At 47.1% G+C, this 16,338-nt stretch overlaps 2 protein-coding genes across 3 annotated transcripts; one reads left to right on the top strand and one right to left on the bottom strand.

Moving 5' to 3' along the window:
* Positions 1-76: 76 nt before the first annotated feature.
* Positions 77-3,754, bottom strand: pole3 (polymerase (DNA directed), epsilon 3 (p17 subunit)). The gene is made up of 5 exons (XM_088615100.1): positions 3,606-3,754; positions 3,310-3,407; positions 2,552-2,637; positions 1,889-2,007; positions 77-1,474 (listed from the first exon to the last, which is right to left on the bottom strand). The coding sequence occupies exons 2-5, from the start codon at positions 3,373-3,375 to the stop codon at positions 1,299-1,301; spliced, it is 447 nt and encodes a 148-aa protein (XP_088471226.1). The 5' UTR covers positions 3,376-3,407; positions 3,606-3,754; the 3' UTR covers positions 77-1,298.
* A 202-nt stretch (positions 3,755-3,956) lies between these two features.
* LOC148643892 (uncharacterized) lies at positions 3,957-15,030 on the top strand. Of its 2 annotated transcripts, none has more exons than XM_088614628.1 (11): positions 3,957-4,032; positions 4,484-4,656; positions 5,323-5,485; positions 6,303-6,420; positions 6,823-6,941; positions 7,327-7,405; positions 7,707-8,003; positions 10,569-10,791; positions 12,930-13,096; positions 13,748-13,856; positions 14,509-15,030. In XM_088614628.1, exons 2-11 carry the CDS (start codon positions 4,506-4,508, stop codon positions 14,784-14,786), a joined length of 1,704 nt encoding a protein of 567 aa, XP_088470754.1. In that variant the 5' UTR covers positions 3,957-4,032; positions 4,484-4,505; the 3' UTR covers positions 14,787-15,030. The 2 variants fall into 2 exon arrangements, with proteins under 2 accessions (XP_088470754.1, XP_088470753.1); XM_088614627.1 differs by having other exon boundaries at positions 10,566-10,791.
* The last annotated feature ends 1,308 nt before the right edge of the window (positions 15,031-16,338 follow it).

Below are 16,338 nucleotides of genomic sequence, written 5' to 3'. Positions count from 1 at the left end.
CAAGTAGTTTAACCCTGTTGCAGCCCTTTACACTACCTTATTTAACTCATGCACCTCAAACAATGGGAAGACCACATCACCTTTTATATACAAATTTATTACAAAATCATACAAACATCTAAGAACTTCAGTAAATGTGAACAGCAGTCAGATCACCAATACATAGAAAGTTGCTTACCAGAACACAAAAAGTAAGAAGGGAGGAAATGAGGTGAACTACCTCAACTACTGTATCCCCTGCAAAAATGTTAACTTGAACTGCTTTCCAAGGTTAGGCTAGTGGTTGCACCAATAGCAAAACCATGAAGGAACCCAGAAAAACCATGCTCTGAAAGCAGTTGAACAAGCTATTGTTAAGCTGTTAACGACTCAGTTTAGCTTTGCCTGATGCAAGTTAACTCTAGATCATTTCTTGAGTTCACATTATCGTGTTTTTAGCTTACCTTTTAATGTGCGCTTCAAAAGCAGGATTTTGGCTGCATGCTGTCAGGTCCAGTATGTAATCTTAGCACCTTGCCAAACTCCAAAACATTCCAAGTACTGGTCTCTCATAGCTGCAATACCAGAGCATTTTACAGACCGAAGCATAATAGAACAATTAAGCTTTCTGCTTTAAAAAAACTCATTTTAGAAGTAAAAAAAAAAATCATGGGTGCCAAATTCAGTTTTTTGCAACTTTATAGTTCAGTATTTCTAAGGCACTGGCTTAGTGAAATTTGGGGAAAATACTGGAGTTCAGATTGAAAGCCATATGTAGCTTTACTGCCAGCAAATTATCAGTTCAATGCCCTTCTTTTGAAATAACAGTGACACACCCCATTACATTTTAGCTTACCTAGTACAGTGATGCCTGTCATTTTTGTTAACGGGTTGTACTCAGAACACATTGGCAATATTGTGATCAGACTACAGCCCATTTTAAAAGTAACTAGTTTTATGCCATAGGAAGTATGCTTTATAAAGGGCCGAAAAATAGCACAATTTAAGCAAAACAAAAGCTCATTTCACATATACCCGCAGTGTCGAACGAGCCCCTGTTGAGAACGGTCAATAACGCAACTATGGTTGAGCTTTTATGGGGCAGGAGCCGACTGCATGGTTGATGGAGCATATCTAAATGGAACACGTGGTCCAATAGCCACCAGGTTAATTGGCAAGAGCCTGGGTTTTAAAGTAGACTCTACGGCCCATTATAACTTATCCTCAATCTGGCTCTTTCTCAAGTTACTTAAGCTTCACAGCAGTCGGTCCTGACAGCAGTGGAGGGGGAGGAGGCGGGGGGGGGGGGGGGGAGAGATTCAGTTTTCCACCTCCTCCTCCTCTCCCTCCTGCTCCTCCTCCATGCGCTCCTCCTCTTCCTCCTCGTTCTCCTCCTCCCGGCTCTTGTCGGGGTCCTCGCCATCGTTCCTCTTCTCCTTGTCTTTGCGCTTCTGCTCCGAGGCCTCCTTCTTCCCCCGCTGGCCCTTCTTGTACGCTGCGGAGCAGAGAGACCCCAGGACCGTGAGACCGGTGAACGGGCGACCGTTTAACTCTGCGCAGTAAATGCATTTTCCCCCCTCACTGTGACGACTTCCATCCGGGGACACGGATCACTCGCTTTAGCGCCTACTGTATAAAAAGCAGAATATAGCCTGTGCTTGACTAGCAATTCAATCGAAGGGAAAATCATCCTTTGTTAGCTGGGCGTTGATGAAGTTACAATCGCAAAACCATGACGTTTGTGTGCAAGCTGGCCAAGGAAAAAGAGATGCCAGTCTACGGGATTCCTGCAGAGACTGAATCTCTCCCAGATCTCTTGATTTATTCTGCGGTGTCGGTTGTGTCGTTGGTCTCTCGCCCTCTGCCCCTTCACCTGCACTCCTCTCCTAGTCCACCCCCTCCTTCTCACCTTCCAACGACTCCTTCAGTGGCTGGAGGAAGCGCTCAAACTCCATCTCCTCCATGGCCGCCAGCACGTCGCCCGCGTTCAGAGTCTTCCTCTTGGCTTTCATGGCAAAGTTGTTTGCACTGGGTAGCATTAATCACAGGGAGACAGGAAAAAGGGCTGTTAGGGTCCTGCAGTCTCTCCGGTGAGGGATCGACAGGTCGAGACGGGTCTTTGTATTAATTCATCGCATATACAACCTGCTTCTCCTTTTTGTTCCAACGAAGACCTTCACTTTAAAAAACAAATACACCATTCTCCCCTCCTTTGTTTTGAACAGTGAGCACATGGCACAAATCAGTGTTTTTTTTCCTTAAGTAATTTTTAAATTAAGTAAAATATAACTATTTTCCCCCTGCTTTTTGCTTGTCAAAAGATCTAAGATCTAACTTAATTGTCCATCCCAACCGGTGGGAATTTGTCTTTGATATGGCCACACAAAACAACACTTAACGTGGACATTAAAGACAAATAGACCTAGACATGCAACAGTACGTATACTGTTCATGCATCTTGCTCTGCCCCTGTTACACTACCATTACAATAATCGAAAAGCTTCATACAGGGACTGGTCACTTCTGCGGGTCGGATCCAGTGCCCTGGAAATGCTGTGCGCGCCATCCTCACCATGATGTGGCATACAGGACAAAGACACTGGCAGCCTGCGAGATGGCTCTCCTGGCCTCTTTGGATATGTTCACTCCATCGGGGAGCTGCAGGGGAAAAACAAAAAGGTGCTCAAGCAAGGTAAGGGGTTTCATTAGTTAAGATCGCCTTTTTTTTACACTTTATACTATTGAACAGGGATGCACCTGTCTATTCCTGTAAAAAGCAGCACAGTTCCCTAAGTCTACTGTTCAACTGTGTCTACTGTCTACCTTGATTACTCGGTGTATTTTACAGCTCTGTATTATGTAATAATAATAATTGCTTACACTTATATAGCGCTTTTCTGGACACTCCACTCAAAGCGCTTTACAGGTAATGGGGACTCCCCTCCACCACCACCAGTGTGCAGCATCCACCTGGCTCATTCTGCTGGTCTACATTCAGAAAGCTACGTCTCGCCCCTAGACCGACTTTTCCCCACCTTTCCTTTCCGGCTGTTGCCATCTGTACAGGTGGTTAGTGGCTGTTAACCGATTTAAGACATTCGTCTCTGATTCATTTGCGCCCAAATCCTGTGGGAACACCCCCAGATATGCAAAAAAAAACCCACCAACTAGCAGAGAAAGTTAAGAGAACACCTGACAGTTGTTCCTTTAAATTTTCGTTTTACTTCGGAAGGGCACCCTTTTTGAAAATCTGTATACCAGCGATTCCAGGCTGTTGAGATAAAAAGGAAAGCCCAGCAACCGAGCCAATAACCTCGCACAGTGTCATACCGCTTCCTTGATAATACGCGTTATCACAGCGTTGGGCAAATTCAGGTCCTCTGGCCGCTCAGCCATTCCGCCTCTGTTCCCGAAAGACGAGCCGTTATCTGCGGACGCAAACCCAGTCAGATTAGATCACACGGGCCGGCGGTGGCATCGGTTTGGACACCCCGGGAGCAGGAACGGGTGAAGGCGGCCTGACGTCTCGTCAGGGCCGCCCGGGGTGGCCAAGCACAACGCGCCCACAGCCCTAAGAAGGGTAACCGGGTTTCTCACGATTTAACTACAGTACAGACGACCTTTACCTCCAGGTCCCGGTGAGGTACGTTTGTTCCCACGTTAATTCCGATCCAAGTGTTTTAACAGCGGGGTTCGGTCGAAACTTTTTCTACAGTTTTAAAATCAACAGCCCGCGTGAATCTGAATCTGACAAACCACGAACGCCCTTTCACCTTTGACCTCCCACCCCTTGGCGACGTCAATAACAGTAATAAAACTTCTAGCGGACACATGGAAAAATAGTCCTATGTATTCTTACTATTTTGTTTGCCCACATAGTCACCACAACGCAGATAAAACAGCAGAATGTATTTAGAATTTATTTTTATTGTATGACCGAGCGTGAAACCCACAATGCACTCTGGCTGTCGGGGCAATTTGCGCATGTTCAGTAAAGAAAGCGTCTTGTTGCCAGGCAACAAGATTACTAGCTGACTACTTGTCCGGCTTGAGGTAAAACAAATACATTAACTGTTTAAAAATACATAACTTTGTATGCTGTTGAGTTTGCATTGTTTAATGTCGTTTCTGGGTCTATATGTGGAGGCATTAGTTGATAGTTGTAAATGGGGAGAATTCAAAACAAGAATATTTTACAAGCACGCTTGAACTCGTGAAGAGAAAACCAGCTGAGATCATTCTCTGTCCTTTTTATTTTTAATTTGGAAGTAAACGCATCAGATAAGAGTTTATTAAAACAGTCGTGGCCTGCCCTTGCACTCTAAAACCACGGTTCTGTAGATTTCGCGAATTAAAGTTCTGGAATAATTAAAAGGGTTCTGACGAAACAAACAACCTCCGTGCGCTTAGTGTTTCAAAAACCTAGACTTGAGAAACAATGCACGCTGGTGTCCACCAGCAGTAAGGATGCCTGCCGCTTTAAATTCTGATATTTCGATCCTAGCCCTGTTGATTTGAAGACCGCAATGGAGGACCCGGACGGGCTGATTCTGGACGAGACGCATTGTTTCCTGGCGCTGTGTCAGCATCCCTGCTGCTGGGAAGCAGAGAGGCGAGTTTATAGAGGCTTCCCCAGGTACACCAAGGCGAGGACTGCACCCACGGTCTCACAAGAAGGTACTTAACGAGAATCCGTCCTTTCCCCCTCACGATAACATTTACAAAGAAGAGAAATCCATTTGGCCCAGCTCATCTGGCTCATTGGTTTTTCAGGAGCTAAGTGATCCAAGTATCCTTTAAGAAAGACGCCAGTGTATCACCTTCACCAGCCTGGCCTGAGCTTGTCCCAGACTCCTGCAACGCTTTGTGTAACACAAAGTGCCCATAGAGCTTGATTTGAAGGGTTAAAAGAACTGAATGTTTTTCGTTCGGAAGCAGAGGAAACAATGGGGTGTCTTGTTTCGGGTGTTGAAGCCCTTGAAAAGGCATCGACAGAGTGGAAAATATAAGAAAGTGCATTTAAGGCGCTTCTTTTGATACGATCAGATGAAGTGGCAAGCCTGCATCTAATTTGCTCTTTAAAAAAATAATTTCCTTTTTCCTTCTCTGTATGTCTCCTTTGCTTTCTCTTACTCCCTTGTTTATGTGTCTCTCATGCTTGTTTTACTAACGGCACATTTTGTCAAACAAGTGTTTTTTTTTATTGATCCAAGAGCCTTTTAGCTCGCACGTTACTGAAATCCGTGGGGATTAAGGGGAATGCGCCGTGTCCGTTCCCTTGCCTTCCTTGCCTATCCAGGTTTCCACGTGCGTCACTCTATTTTTTTTTTCTTTGTGCTCCAGAAGGGCTGCCAACACTGAAAGTCCTGAACATACCAATGTGGAGAGGTGCCGAGGAAGCTCTAGGATTGCTCCCTGGGTCCTCCAGTCTGATAAACGGCTCAGCCCTGCTGCTCTCCAGCCTCTCTCCGGGCCATGTTAAGGACTCCAGTGCTTTCACTGAAAGGTGAGAGCCTGAGTATAAATATGACAATTATAATAAGAATTGCCTACACTTATATAGCGCTTTTCTGGACACTCCACTCAAAGCGCTTTACAGGTCATGGGGAATCCCACTACCACCACCAACGTGCAGCCCCACCTGGATGATGTGATGGCAGCCATAGTGCGCCAGAACGCTCACCACACACCAGGGAGGAGAGCAGAGTGATGAAGCCAATTCATAGATGGGGATTATTAGGAGGCCATGATTGGTGAGGGCCAATGGGAAATTTGGCCAGGACAGATTAAAAACAAATTTGTTTTTAATAGATGACTGAGAGTGACACCCGCCATGGCTGACCACCTTGCACGTGTTCAGTAAAGAAAGTGTCTTGTTAACGAGGGAGGGGTAGTAAGAACCGCTGAGACCCCAGTATGACGCAGAATAACGAGAACTACTTGAGAATGTTCACTGCCTTGCCAGGTTCACTTTATAACTGCACCAGTGCCCTTCACACATTATCGTACTGCTATGCCAAGACATGATATATATGTGAGCAAACGGAAACCTATTTAAACCTAACCTGTCTCGGTTCAGTTTTAGGACACCGGCATTTGGTGTCCAAATGACTTTTTAAATTAAATATATTTTATTGTCAAGCTTTAGTGAAGAATTGGCTCCGGCTAAAGTCAATGGTGAAAATTGGAGGGATGAGCTCAGGGACTGCTCAGATCAGACGTTGGCAGGGTCAGTGATGAGCTGTGTGAGAGTCCAGCTGTGCGGTCCTCTTCAGGTGCTGCTGTGAGTGAACCCTCTAGTTGACTGTGTCCTGTCCTCGTAGCGTGGAAAACATTCATTTCCCCGGGCTGAACTCGCCCAGAACTCCTGGCTGCCAGAGGCGGAAGGACAGGACTCGGAGCACAGCCTTCCCAACTGCCAAAGATGCCAAGGACATTAAGGTGCTTTTTCTCATTCTGACAGATGATGCTAAAGGCCGTTTCTGCAAATATGCAAGACGGCGCTTCATTCAGACTTACAGCTTTATGAAGCTTTTTCTAAAGCTTATCACAAATCTAAGTGTCTTCGAGTGACTGCGGTATTGCTTTTTTTTGTCGCATTGTGGACTGAAAGTGATCGATTCCCTCCAGTAAAATCTAGGTCTTTTCACATGAACTCCCCAGTGGTGCTGGTGTCAAATTGTGTGGATGGGCTATCTGAACCAACTGGGGTAAAGCACCTTGTTCTGAAAAGCACTGGGGACTTGAACCCTGGGCATCACAACTCCAGGACAGGTGGGACTCTTCCTTCATGAAGCTTTGCGGTCAAAGGCCCTTTTGCCTCTGTCTCTTTGTTTTGCCCAGCTGAGCTGGATCCAGTTCGATTCAGCACATTGTGGTTCTGGGTACTCTTGTGGCACTGGCTCCATCATGGTGTGGCTGCCCAGTCCACAGCACAGCCTGCACAGCTCAACCTGCCATAGGTAATGCACACCTTTGTCTCTCTTTGCTCATATTCATACCTTAGGAATCTGTTGTTGTTTTCAACATGCCTTGTTAATAATGATTAATGTATCAAGCTGCTGAACGTTATCCTCAATAATCTTTTTCAGCTGTTGCAATCATTTCAACCTCTCAATTTTTCTGTAGCTCATCGCAGAGACATGTCCTTGTAAAAGCAAACAAAAGTTGTTGTTTTTCCCTTGAAATGAAAATCCCAGATAGTTTTGCGTTTTTTTTTCAAGGTATCGGCTTGCAAAAACTGGTTTAGAGGTTACAATTTGTGCTGCTTACATTTTTAGAGACTGTTTTTTTCAGTTTGACATATCCATCTCAGTAACAATATAACACAGTCTGTATAATTTTCAGAGCACAGTCTCCACATATTTCCATCAAAGAAGTGACATGCAGCCTCCCTCCTCTGAAGACGAGCACAGCTCTTAAAACGGTGAGCAGGAACTGTTGTTTTCAGTACCTTCTCCTAAAATTAGGAAAAAAAGGCCCATCCAAAGCTCTTTTCATGAAAATCCTTGATTGAAGTCACAGCACAGTTGTCACAAGTTACAAAAGACTACAAGTACCAAAATATGTTTCCGATGAAACCGACTTCACAACAAGACTCCTCTTCAGTGTTTCAGTGACTCAGTATTTTCAACGTGATATTACCACCACCCTCCACCCCGTCCCCAAGATAACACTGCAGCACCATTGTACTGTACTTGACCATGAATTTTGTTTTGTTTCCATAGAAAAGAAAGAAGCGACCAGATATAAAGACAGTCCTGCCACCCCCCCCCAACCCTGTGCAGCTGCACCCAGGTGAGGACGTGGAAGCAGACAGGCCCCAGGTGGACGGAGAGGGGTGCTCTGATCAGAGTGAGGACCCAAACCCCACCAGCCCACCGAGGGAAAACAGTGCCCCCTTCAGGAACAAGCCGGTAGTTTTCCACTGTGTCAAAGAGCGGAGTTTGGAGAGGGAGAGGAGACTGAAGAAGGACCATTCACTGGACCCCTCCGGACCCCAGTACAAACTAGACAACAACAAGGTGAGGCTAGCCACTTCTAGATGTGTATTGAAAGCAGGGGCTCTGAACCTGGGATGCAAGTTGTCCTTTCTGGGGATGCGAGACCTGCCAGGTTTTGTTTTAGAAGGTAAATCGTTGAAAACACAAATGACTTCAATGGTTTTTGTTAAGGGGTAGGAGAACATATTTTGTTCATGTATGAACCACTGGTTCAAAGTTTTAAGTTCTTAGAACTTTAACTGTGAAAACAGTTACAAAGCTATTCAAGCAGTAGCTCTGTGGCTCAGGATCTGCGCCAGTGGCTGGGAGGTTGCCGGTTCTAATCCCGCAGCCGGCAGAGGAATCCTACTCCGTTGGGCCCCTGAGCAAGGCCCTTCACCCCACCTGCTCCGGGGGCGCTGTACAATGGCTGACCCTGCGCTCTGACCCCCAGCTTCTCTCCCTGTCTGTGTGTCTCATGGAGAGCAAGCTGGGGTCTGCGAAAAGACGAATTCCTAATGCAAGAAATTGTATAGGGCTGATAAAGCAACATTATCATTATTATTATTATTATCATGTTTATGATCAAGTAGGGAGCTGCGTCAGCATGCAAAGGGACAAGTAAAGGTTTATTTCACTGCTGGAAAGAGAAGAAAAGAAACAACGTTTTGGCTGTGGAGCCTTCTTCAGGTGCTCTGTTAGCACCTCAGAGCACATCCATATGAACGTCTCGGTAAGCTTTAATGTGGTTCCATTTCAAGGAAAAGTAAAAAAATGTTGAAAACTACCCAGCACTGGGCTTTTTAAATTGATTGCAGCAGTCGTGTGTCAGTAGGCTGGATACGTCGCATTCCTGGAGTACCGTTGGCAACCGCAGCTCGGCTTGGTGTTCAGACTTCGTTGAGGCTTGCATGGAGAAAAGTCAGCCGTTCCAGCCTATGGTGCTTGCCCACGACATAGCGCAGAGGGAAAGGATAAGATCAGAGACCATGGAGCATGGGCACTGAATGCTTTTTGAGATTCTCTCTGCTACTAGTTGATGTTACAGCCAAGAAAGGAACACTTCCACACCTGGTCTCTTTGTTCTCCGTCCAGCAGACATCAATTTCTCTCTAATGGGGCTTCAAGTTTACATTTCTTTTTTTAAACATTTTTTTTTCTCCTTGCTGGGCTGCGGAAGAATGCTAGCCATCCTGAACAGCCACCCTTCTTTTAAACAGATGTTAGACGGGCTTATCAGGAAGATGTGGGACCCAAGACTTTGCTAACTAAAGCCGTGCTCGCGCCGAACTAAACATTTTGCTGCTGAAACGCAGAAGGATTCGGGGTCATAGATTTTGATCTGGGATATGACTGTCAGGATTACAGGCACCCCTTCAGCACGGCAACATTTACTTTCCCTTTCACAGCGTTTTTCCATCCCTCACGTCATCCGGCTGTGAAGCAATTTTCCTTCGCGCACTCTACTAGCCCGATAAACACGTTGCAGTCCAGCGCGCCAACAGAGCTTGACGGTGTGAAATAAAGTTGCAAATAAAACTTGGGAATGCAAGTGAAAACTGTTCACATGTTGTCCACAAAATAACCTCACCGGCAGGCCTTTGGGAGTTGTAAGTAACCTTTGAGCAACCAACAAAAACCCATGTAAAGACAGGGAGAACATGCAAACTCCACACCAACAGACTCCCGAACCCCGAATTGAATCCAGTATCTGGGGGTAGGAGACAGACACCACCACTATACCGCCCACAGTCATTTATATGTTGAGGGACATGACCAGTATAACTCCCCGTGAGATTAAACCCCTGCCGAGTTTTCTATGCTCTGCCCGGTTCCTTCTGGGGAGGCGGCCCTCAAAAGCTTCCTCCTGAAATGCCCACATCCGGGGTGTAAGTGTCAGCCGCCCGCAGGAGCCCCCAGGAGCACGTGCGTCAGGCTGTGCGTCTCCAAGACCCGCTATGAATGGAAAGGAAGTACCAGTTAAAATCAAGTACCTGGTAAAATAATGGAAAAACTGAAATGACAATTAACGTTTCTGATGGTAAACCTGAATCGGGGGGTATCAGATGAGTTCTTGGTATTAAAACCTGTTTTTGTTTCCTCGGTTCCCAAGGCAGTGATCAAACCAATACTCCAGTCCTAAAGGATGGATTCAATTCCTGCTCATCTTTAAACTATTCGAGTGACCTAATTATTGTACCTAATCAGTGCAAGTAACCACTCTATCCAGGTCTTAAGCGATTGCTAGTTCTCACTGGCTTTATTGAACTTGCAGGGTTGCTATAGAGGTGGGTTGAAGCTCACAAGGAATGCTGCCACGGTTGACTAAGACGTTGTTTAAAAAAAACGGTGTGCATCATCTTCATAAGAGATGTGCTAAACTGTCATTGTGTTTTCTTATCGTTCTTATGCTGAAAACAGAAAGTTGATGTGGTAAAGCATCTGGATGCAGAGAGTCCTTCAGCGGTTGAGTTGAGCACTTCCTTAAGAGTTTCCACGCCAGTGTCTCCACTGTTCAGAAAGTGATCCACTCATATACCGTGGCAGAAGGCCGGTTCCGATTTGAACCCCGCGAGGGTGTAACTCCTGTCCTTCCTTTGCCAGCAGGAGGGCAAGAGGACCGTTGACTGGGACTGCCTGAGGAACCAGCCTTACCTCTGGAAGAAACACGCCAAGGCCGCCAGTCAGGGCACAGCCAGGACCACTGCCCCAGAGCCAATCCCATTGAAGGTGCACCCACCCCAGCCCTGGACAGACTTTGGCTTTTACCCCACCCCTAGGGCAACTGCAAGGACACTGCACTGTGGCCCAGAGTGCGCTCTAGCAGTAGGTGGGTGCGAGACCTTATCACACATTTTCAGTCTAGAATCAGGGCCCATGCGATGTCACGTTTTCACAGATCCCGAATAAATATGCAAACGGTGTTAAACGCTGGGGCGTTTCCGCTGCAGTTTGATTGTGTGGAAGGGTTTTGTGGCCATGAAAACACGCAGCCCTGGTCCTCTCTACTGCCCACCGTAGTATGATTTTAGCATACCACAACAATGACTTGTAAAGGCAAGAAACATTATATGCAAGTTGATTTATAAGCATATTTGTAACTCCCGTGTTCAAGAACCCGGTCATGTCCGTAAACATATAAATGACTGTGGGCGGTATAGTGGTGGTGTCTTTAGTGCGGCCGTCTCCTACCTCCAGATACTGGATTCAATTCGGGGTTCAGGTGCCTGTTGGTGTGGAGTTTGCATGTTCTCCCCGTCTTTCCATGGGTTTTTGCTGGTTGCTCAAAGGTCACTTCCAACTCCGAAAGGCGTGCCGGGGAGGTTATTTTGGAAATACTGACTTTTTCCTTCTGGCCCTGTGATGAACTAGTGTCCCATCCCACTGCCCTGCCTTGAGCCCTATACTTCAGCTTACTGCTCTTCCACCTAAGATAGTCAGCTGTCCTCTTTAAAATCGCAACAGTAAACAAGAATCTGTTTTCAGAAATGCAGTACTACTGCAAGAATGATGTGTGCCGGTTCACCACATGTAAGTGAAATGCGCATTTTCCTACTATTAATTAAAAACGATAACTGATTTATTGCATGCTTAATATAGTCCAGCAATATTCCACTACTGCACGTAATGACATTTGCTGTTGTCGTAGTTAGATTCTGTTTAAAAACCAAGGTTGTTGAAGTTTTTTTTTCCTTTTCTTCATCAATGACCAAATGTCTTGAGGTTAGCTTGATATCTTTTTATAGAACTTAATGATTTTTATTTTTACGCAATATATTTTTTATTGAGATCATTTAATTCTTTTTTTTTTCCCCCCCCTGTGGTGAGCGGCCAGAAAAATGATGTCATTCGTATAATTTAAAACTCCTGCACTTCCTGTCCCGCTGGGACGCTCACATAATTAACTCTCGGGGGTTTCACCCTTTTCTTTAGCTTCCTGGCCAGGTTGAGGCCTCGAGCTGCAGGGTGACTGAAGCTTTCTTCTATATGTGAAAACATAGTAGTGTTAGTCTGACAAACGTCAGCGGCCACATGATGTGCATGGCTAAGCTACCACACATCTGGGTTGAAGAATCTCCAAAACTTTCGGAACACAAAGAAGGCTACTTCTTTCTGGACAGCTCTCCTCAGTGCTTGACAGCATGGACAGTATGTAAGCAGGGAATAAAGTGTGGGTATCCATGGTAACTGTGAGGGCACGCAAATATTTGCACGTTCAAATCTCAAGTCGATTGTTTCATGTTTTTCCTCCTTCCCTGCTGGTGGGGTCAGTCAGCGCAGGTGCAACATGTTTGGCTTGAGCTGAAAAGCCTGGGGGAAAAAAAAGGCTGGAAAACAGTTCTGCTTTGTGCATCTGAGTGCAAGGATTCTGCAGCCCTGCTGTGTTCATGTGTTCTCTCTTTTCTGCTTAGTGCTTTACCACATTTCAGTGATCCCCGTACCAGAAAGCCAAGCATTTTAATATGGGGCGATTCTGGAACGTTATTATTAGCGCTTACAACAGTCTCAGTGATTGGGACACTATACTATAAAAAAAAAAGGTTCTGTTCTTTGGACGAGATGTAAAGTCGAGGTCCTGACTCTCTATGCTCATTAAAAATCCCAGGGCGTTTCTCAAAAAGAATAGGGGTGTTAACCTCAGTGTCCTGGCCAAATTCCAACCCCCCCCCTTGTGTTTTACCAGTCATGGCCTCCTAATAATCCTGAACTGGCTCAATCACTCTGCTCTCCTCCCCACTGAGAGCTGGTGTGTGGGGAGCGGACTGGCGCAGTCTGGCTGCCATCACATCATCAATGTAGGGGCTGCACACTGGTGGTGGCGGTGGGATTCCCCATTACCTGTAAAGCACTTGGAGTGGAGTGTCCAGAGAAGCCCTACATAAGCGTACGGATGATGTTGTTTTGTTATGTATGAGCGATATGCTGGCATAGAAACTCACCCAAGTGCGGTGGATTTGGCGTCCGCAGGCCCCGCGCAGCGCCACTGCCCGCGATGCGCTGCCGGGTCTTGGCATTCCGGGTGCAGCACAAAAGCGACCTTGCCTGCCGAAGAAGCCGCCCGTGCAGAATCGAGGGGCAGCCGTCCCCTCCTCCCCCTGAGCACCGCGCACCAGCCACAGGGACCCCGGCAGCAGGTGAGGCCCCCGCAGCTGCCGGTGGCGGCTGCTCCTAAATCGCTAGCGCAACCTGCTGTCCCGTCTTTACATTCTTCAATTTTGTTGAATTCACCGCCTGCTCTGTTTCTGCACTTCGCCCGGGTCGTCTGAACGAAAAGACGCACAGAGGTAACCGGCCTTATATCTTCATTCTTGATTGGACGGAGCGGGGGCTCTGTGGCTCAGGATCTGCGCCTGTGGCTGGGGGGTTGCCGGTTCAAATCCCGCAGCCGGCAGAGGAATCCTACTCCGTTGGGCCCCTGAGCAAGGCCCTTCACCCCAACTGCTCCAGGGGCGCTGTACAATGGCTGACCCTGTGCTCTGACCTCCAGCTTCTCTCCCTGTCTGTGTGTCTCATGGAGAGCAGGTTGGGGTCTGCGAAAAAAACGAATTCCTAATGCAAGAAATTGTATAGGGCTGATAAAGTGATGTTATGTTATGATGATATCAGGCCCGGGAAAACCGAACAAAAAGGGGCTGCTTCAGCTTTCCTCCGCAGTCTCCAGAAATCAGGTTTCTCGTGAGGAGACAAAGGTGGAGGTCCCTCCTGTACTCCCGCTGCAGAGAGGGCAGTCTGACCTCTGGGCAGTGTGCAGTCTGTGGAGAGACTGGGTGGTTGTGTGTCCTCAGGCAAAGGACGATAAGAGCAGCAGCAGCTGGATACAGGAGAACAGAGGCACCATTCCTCCCTTCAACTCCATGCTCTGCATCCAGGACCCAGGGCAGCAGCACAGGCTGGGTAAGCTGCCTTTGGATTGTCTGCTGCACGTTGCTCACATATACTGCGTTTAATCCGTTCTTCAGTAATGGAGCACTTGCCACTTTTAGTGTGGGTTTTGTGCTGCAAAGGTGCTGTTTAGTCACAATGAATATTTTTATTTTGCTGTTCCCGAGTTCTGCACATATCTACTTGGGTGGAGCGGTGGCCCTGTGGCTCAGGAGCTGCGCCTGTGGCTGGAAGGTTGCCGGTTCGTATCCCGCAGCCGGCAGAGGAATCCTACTCCGTTGGGCCCCTGAGCCAGGCCCTTCACCCCAGCTGCTCCAGGGGCGCCGTATAAATGGCTGACCCTGCGCTCTGACCCCCAGACTTTTCTCCTTGCCTGTGTGTCTCATGGAGAGCAAGTTGGGGTGTGTGAAAAGACAGATTCCTAATACAAGAAATTGTATATGGCCAATAAAGTGATCTCTCTCTATTATCTAATCGAAGGTGTCTAGAAAACGTCACGCTAACCCGGTGTTCGTTAAGCCAGCTTCCTGCTTTCCGCTGCATAGCCGTGCACAGTATAAATACGTGTTCTTTTTAGAAACTCATGGTTTCAGCTCCTTCAGTTAGAAGGCCAGAGCACTCCTCTCTTTCTCATTTGCTCTCGTTCTTTCCCTCATGTCCGCAGAATCGGAGGAGACGGCAGCTGCCTCTGAAGCTGATCCTGGCGCGGATGCTGGGGCCGGAGGAGCAGGAAAGGAGGTTGACGGCGGCGCAGAGGGGGGCTGCGGATCGTCTGTACATTCAGAGCCTATCCCACTGCCACCTCCGCCCACCCCACGATGCACCCAGGACTTCCCAGACCTCACTCCCACTCCAGGCCAACCGCCCGAGAACAGACGGCACTCTGGGAAAGCTGGAGGTCAGAGTTCAGAAAACGAAGGTTCTCTTTCAGAGACGGTATGATACTCCCAGACTGAGGAGCACATGTTAATGACAAACCTAATAACAACATGCTGGTGGAATAAATATAAAAGTGTTTTAGTATACCTTAACTGGATAATGTAATACAGAAAACTGGCGTGATTCATATGTACTTAGTGGTACAGAAATGGGAGTGTATTACGTATAGGTACAGGTTTTCAAGAAAGACTTGGCTTGAAATCCGATGTAATCGAGAAGCATTTTAATAAAGAAGAGAAAAGAAGTATTTCTCGGAGGAGTAATGCCCTTTACAATCACCAGGTGTCACTACAGAGACTAAGAGTCTGTAGGCCAGACCCACAATCTGGAATGATTAGTGCTGAGAAACTTCTAAAGCAGGTCATGGGAAGACAGGTCTGAAAAATGCACAAGTTCTCATCCAAGAAGTGTCTGTAACAGTGGTGCTCTTAGCCTCTGTGATAGACATTCAGCACAGTAACGTCAGCATGATTGCACAGAGTAATAAAGACTACCGGCATCAATGAATCTGTCAGCGGAGTTACAGACCCCTGTGTTGCTTCCTTTAAAGCTCCCATTAATCAGACACTCACACAGCACTAATGTACCATAGCACCAGGTGGGTGCCATTTCGAAAATGCCCCGTCCCTGTCTTTCCATTAGCCAAATCGGCTCTATCCTTAAATGTCGAGGGAGGAGCGGGGACTCACAGGCCTGGCTGTTCCATATGTTTTGGCTTGGCTGCCATTCCTGCTTTCCCTGCCTCATAAACCGCAGCCCTCAGCGGCGTTCCAGTAAAAATGAATGGCGTGGCCTCCCTGCTGCTGTTTTTCCCCTCTCGGCGGCTGCTCCCACTGCTGTCATGTCTCGGGTGGATGAAGTAAGGTCCCCCCCCCCACACACACACACACACACACAACCTCCGCCCCCTCCCACTTGCAGTGTGCTCACCGTGGCTTTCCCAGGGAGCGGACTCTCGGATCCTTGCCGTCGAGACTCCCAACTCGCTGGATCTGTGCCAGCCGGGAGCAGAGCCTGAAGCCTGCCATGTCCGTGTTTATCTCGGCAGCGGTTTTCGTATCGGCGGGGATCATGTTGCTGAGCTTGGCACCTGTTTCCTTTTTTTCCTGTGAAGAAAGCAAAACCGCGCTTAACATCGGGGTGCTAAATCGGTCTTTTACAAGGCTCGTTTTAAAGTCCTCTTTAGTAGGTTCAAATATGGGCATTTACTTTTATTGCAACAGAATAATTTCTTTTTTTTTCTGGAAAATCGCAATCATCTTTTTGTGGTGGGAAGTGTTTTATGGACATAGGCTGAAGGACTGAAAATTCGCTAAATATAAGACACAGGTTTCCTTTTCCTTTGGTACTGCATTATTTTTGTCACAATGAGACATTGTAGTATGCACAGTGTCTTTTTTTGGTGAACACATTTTTTTTCGTTTTCAACTTTTCAAAATGGCGGACGTAAAAAAAAAACCCCAACAATACGGCACTTCCCCCCCGATCTCATGAAATCCCACGAAATCTTCCCTCGGCAGCTTGGGTTTCTGTCCCAGCGGACCCCAAGAATGAA

Source organism: Lepisosteus platostomus, chromosome 21 (genome assembly GCF_059453375.1).
Source record: "Lepisosteus platostomus isolate fLepPlt1 chromosome 21, fLepPlt1.hap1, whole genome shotgun sequence".
Lineage (NCBI taxonomy): Eukaryota > Metazoa > Chordata > Actinopteri > Semionotiformes > Lepisosteidae > Lepisosteus > Lepisosteus platostomus.
The sequence above is the reverse complement of the archived record's forward strand: the minus strand, read 5'-3'. Positions and strand labels throughout refer to the sequence as shown.